This window comes from Peromyscus californicus, unplaced genomic scaffold (assembly GCF_007827085.1).
Source record: "Peromyscus californicus insignis strain IS unplaced genomic scaffold, ASM782708v3 Scaffold_4__1_contigs__length_199733344, whole genome shotgun sequence".
NCBI classification, from domain to species: domain Eukaryota; kingdom Metazoa; phylum Chordata; class Mammalia; order Rodentia; family Cricetidae; genus Peromyscus; species Peromyscus californicus.
In genome coordinates, this window is record NW_026294562.1 from 184,704,346 (window position 1) to 184,708,357 (window position 4,012).

General features: G+C 43.1%; 1 protein-coding gene across 1 annotated transcript; it reads left to right on the forward strand.

Annotated features, from left to right (window-relative positions):
- The first annotated feature begins 292 nt into the window (after positions 1 to 292).
- LOC128124180 (leukocyte immunoglobulin-like receptor subfamily B member 4A) lies at positions 293 to 3,134 on the forward strand. The gene is given in 4 exon segments (XM_052760373.1): positions 293 to 413; positions 2,390 to 2,684; positions 2,826 to 3,040; positions 3,043 to 3,134. Coding segments are annotated over 4 exon segments (723 nt in total).
- The last annotated feature ends 878 nt before the right edge of the window (positions 3,135 to 4,012 follow it).

The following is a 4,012-nucleotide window of genomic DNA, read 5'->3' on the forward strand; positions in this document are numbered from 1 at the left end:
TTTGACCAGATCCTAGTCATCTTCATAGCTTTCAGTGGTTATTGAAGCTGTGGACATCAACACAGACCTTTGCTACTTGAACCCAGACATGCCGCTGGCAGCATCCCAAGGCCTGGATGTCATCATGTCTGCTGATGGCAGCACAGGCCACTCGGATCAGCATGGCCTGAGTGGCAGCATGGACCCTGGATGCCAAAATGGCTTCAGGTGGTAGTCCATAATCCAGACATCTCAATGGCCTTGGTGGCAGTATGGGTCATGGATATAGACTCTGGCTGTCACAGGCCTAGATATGGCCCTAGGCAGCAGTCTAGGCCTGAGTGTCACCCTGGTCCAAGGTGGCAAGCAGGCCACCAACATGAGCCCATTTCTTACAGCCCTTGATTCTTCAGAACTTGCTCTTACCTCAACACGTGAGCCATTCTGAAAGAGGCTCTTTCAAAGTCAAGGAATGTCTAGGCAAAGCAAGAAAGATGAAATCACAAACTGAAGTTCCTACCAATGCAAAATAGGCTATTTAGAGTATGAAATGTCTTATGTTACCCTCAGAGTATTCATGAAGAAATTGTATACAGAAGAACATAAGAAAGAGGAGAACACAAGGAAAGACATCAGCAAATCACAAAGAAAGATAGCAAAAAAGGAAAAAGAGACATAAGAACAGTTTTTCTCTTTTAAGAGAAAAAATGTCCAATTGAAAAGTAAGACCTTACTGATCAACAATCATTGTAAGTGTAAAGACATAAAGAGGGTGAACAGATTTGAAAACAATGGGAAAGTCAGGCATTGTGTGAGCATCATGGAGTCCCAGACCAGCTTTAGCTCCACAGCAAAGTTCTTTGGAGGAGTTATTATCTTCACTTGTGTGTCAACTAGAAAACACTGCCAGAATCTGAGGGACAGTTACAAACCCATGGTCACACAGAATCTGTGTGGCAAAAAAAAAATTAGAAGACAGAAAAAGGGAGAGCTGAATGAAGTAGGAGGAAGACAGGAGAGCACGAAGTGACAGTGGACAGAACCCATTGTATACTGTTGGGGTTTTCTCTCTCTCACCTGCAGCTCAGTGGGGGAAGGGGGAGGGAGACCGAGTCACAAAGAGTTTCCCTGGAAGCAGACTCCAGAGACTAGCGTCAAGGTGTGGATCTGGTTTAATGTGTGTGTTCACTGGTATATATGCATATATTACCCAGTCAGCTAAGTTCATATCAAGTTGCTGTCCAATGAGCCCAAATGGCATGCAACCCATGTTATGTGAGGGTGTATTGGGTAGGGGCAGTATGTCTAGACAATTTGTCTGCAGACGAAAAAACAGGAATCAGGCAAAAGCCTGGGCTTTGTCAGAAAACTAGAGGTTCTCCATTTAGCTGGGACTGAATTATGAATCACCTAGTGTTCCAGAGAATTAGGTCTGCTCAAACAGCCCCAGGAGGTGTTGGCGCATCTCATGTTCCCTGTTCTTTAGTGACACCATCTGAACAGAGACTGACCCCTCAGTATATAAATCCAAAACTTTCGAAGGACTAATTTATTTTTTAAAGTAAATAATGTGCTAACTAAACCAAAACAGGCACAAATGGAAATGTTAATCTAAAAAATGAAAACAAATATCAAAGCCCCCATATGTGAAAGGCAAACAAAGAGAGATGTGAAGAAAGATACAATCTACAGTACAATGACCATGGATTCCTTGTGAGTATTGACTCTGGCTTGGAAAACACATAGGCCATGTGGAAAGCTGTAAGGAATAGAGAAAAAACACATTTTTGTCTAAATACTCTATAGATCTCAATAATTAACCAAACCCTGTTTACTACAGAGAAAAAGGGAAGTATGCCCTCTGGTGATAGAGCTCATGTGGCAAATCTATGACAGAATGGACCTGCCCTCAGAATGACAACAGCCTGTCTGGTGGTTCTAAAAAACACAGTCATACCATCCCAGGAGCAGAACTAAGAACATTGACAAGACTCACCATGATCTCCATGCTTAGAGCATTGCTTTGCTTTGGTAAGATATGAAGAGCCAGAGTGGACACACAAGTCTGTAAGGGACCCTAATCCAAGCCAGGTCTGATTCATATGGAGACCCCAGGAAACCCACCCTGGCTATAGGGAAAAAGATCTCAAAGAGAATTTTCTTTCAGGTCTGAGTGTGGGACACAGTACTAAAGTACTGGCTGGTGAGTGTTTCCGTGCATCCCAGGCTGTGACTGTTCATTCTGAAGATCAGACCTCCCCTTTGCTCTCTGGTGGGCCAATCAATTCTTCACAACTGAATGGAGAAAAGTACTTATGAGCTAATGTTGTAATGCCTGTGATTTCTCTATGTTAAGAGCTTTAGTCTGAGGGAGGAGTGTACTGGGATTCAGCCTTTGATTTCCCTGCAGGTACCCTCCCAAAGCCCATCATCTGGGTTGAGTCAGACTCTGTGCTTTCCTTCTATACACCTGTGATTATTTGGTGTCAGGGGCTCTCAGAGGCCATGGAGTGCCTTGTGCATAAAGAAGGAAGCATAGATCCTTGGGACAGAGAGTTCCCTCTGGAATGGAGGAACAAGGCTAAGTTCTACATCAAACACATGTCAAAGGACTTTGCAGGAAAATATAAGTGTTACTATAAGAGCCCTACTGGCAGATCAGAGCACAGTGACATTCTGGAGCCAGTAATAACAGGTGAGAGGACTCTATGGGGTTCCAGCACAGGCTCTCCCCTTAGAAGGAGTTCTACTCTTCAGGGGTGCTTCTCTTAGTTATCAAGGCTGGAGGACAGTGTGGGGAGCTTTGTTCATTTCACACAATGCCTTTTGTATCTTAGAATCCTATGAAATCCCTATCTGTCCGTCTGGCCCAGCCCTGTCCATTATGGCCCAGGAGAGTCCATAACCACGCAGTGTAGCTCACTGATGGGATTTGGCAGATTTATTCTGATCCAGGAAGGAAAATACAACATCTCATGGACCCTGGACTCACAGCAACATGCCAGGATGTCATACCAGGCTCGTTTTTCTCTGGACTTTGTGACTGCCAACCACAATGGGACATTAGATGCTATGGCAATTTTAGGAATGATCCTCAGGGGCAGTTAAAATCAAGTGACCCCCTTGACCTTCTGGTCTCATATAAGGACTCCTGATCTATCTTTCTTAATGTATAGAGTCACTCAGTTCTCCTCTCTAAGAAGAGCTCTAGCCTAGAAATAGAATAGGAAACTCTAAAACTCTACAGTCCAAATGACTTCCACCCATCATAGATTAGCAGCTATCAATATCCCCTGATGCAAGTGCTCCACTCCATGGCTCACTGGAATTTAGCAGAAGTGGGAGGTTTAAGGGGTACCCAAAATTGATGAAGTGATCAAACATTGTCTCTGTACTAGTTAGGTTTCTTTTTTTTTTTTTTTTTTGATAAAACACCACGATCTAAAGCAACTTATGGAGAAAAGGATTTGTTCCATATTATTCCTTATAGTTCTTCATGAAGAGAATTAGAAGTAGACACTCAAGATAGGAACTGCAGCAGGGTCCATAGAGGAACACTGCTTATAGGCTCCATTACCCAGGAGCTTGCTTGGATTGCTATCTTATACCATCAAGGTCCAACCACCCATGGTTAAAATGGCACACAGTGGGCTGAGCTCTCCCACATCAATTATTAACCAATCAAGAATATTCCCCCCAGAGGCCTGTCTACAGGACAATACAGGGGCAATTTTTCAATTAACGTTGTCTCTTGTAGATGACTCTAGTTTGTATAAAGTTAGCAAAACCTAGTGAAAATAGTCTTCAATGGCATCCTCAGTCATAATTTTATGTTTTCTGAAAGCTCTGAGCCCAGTCTCATTGAAAAAGTTGTTTATAAAAAGCTTGTGGTACACAAAATGTGCAGATCCAGTCAAGCAATTCTGAGTCCCTCAGAGTCTGAATTTTCCTCTTACATTCAATGATAAGGGTTGTTATTGCCTGTATGGGACTGAACTGTGATCTTGTTAGACATCCAAGAACCCAAAGACAC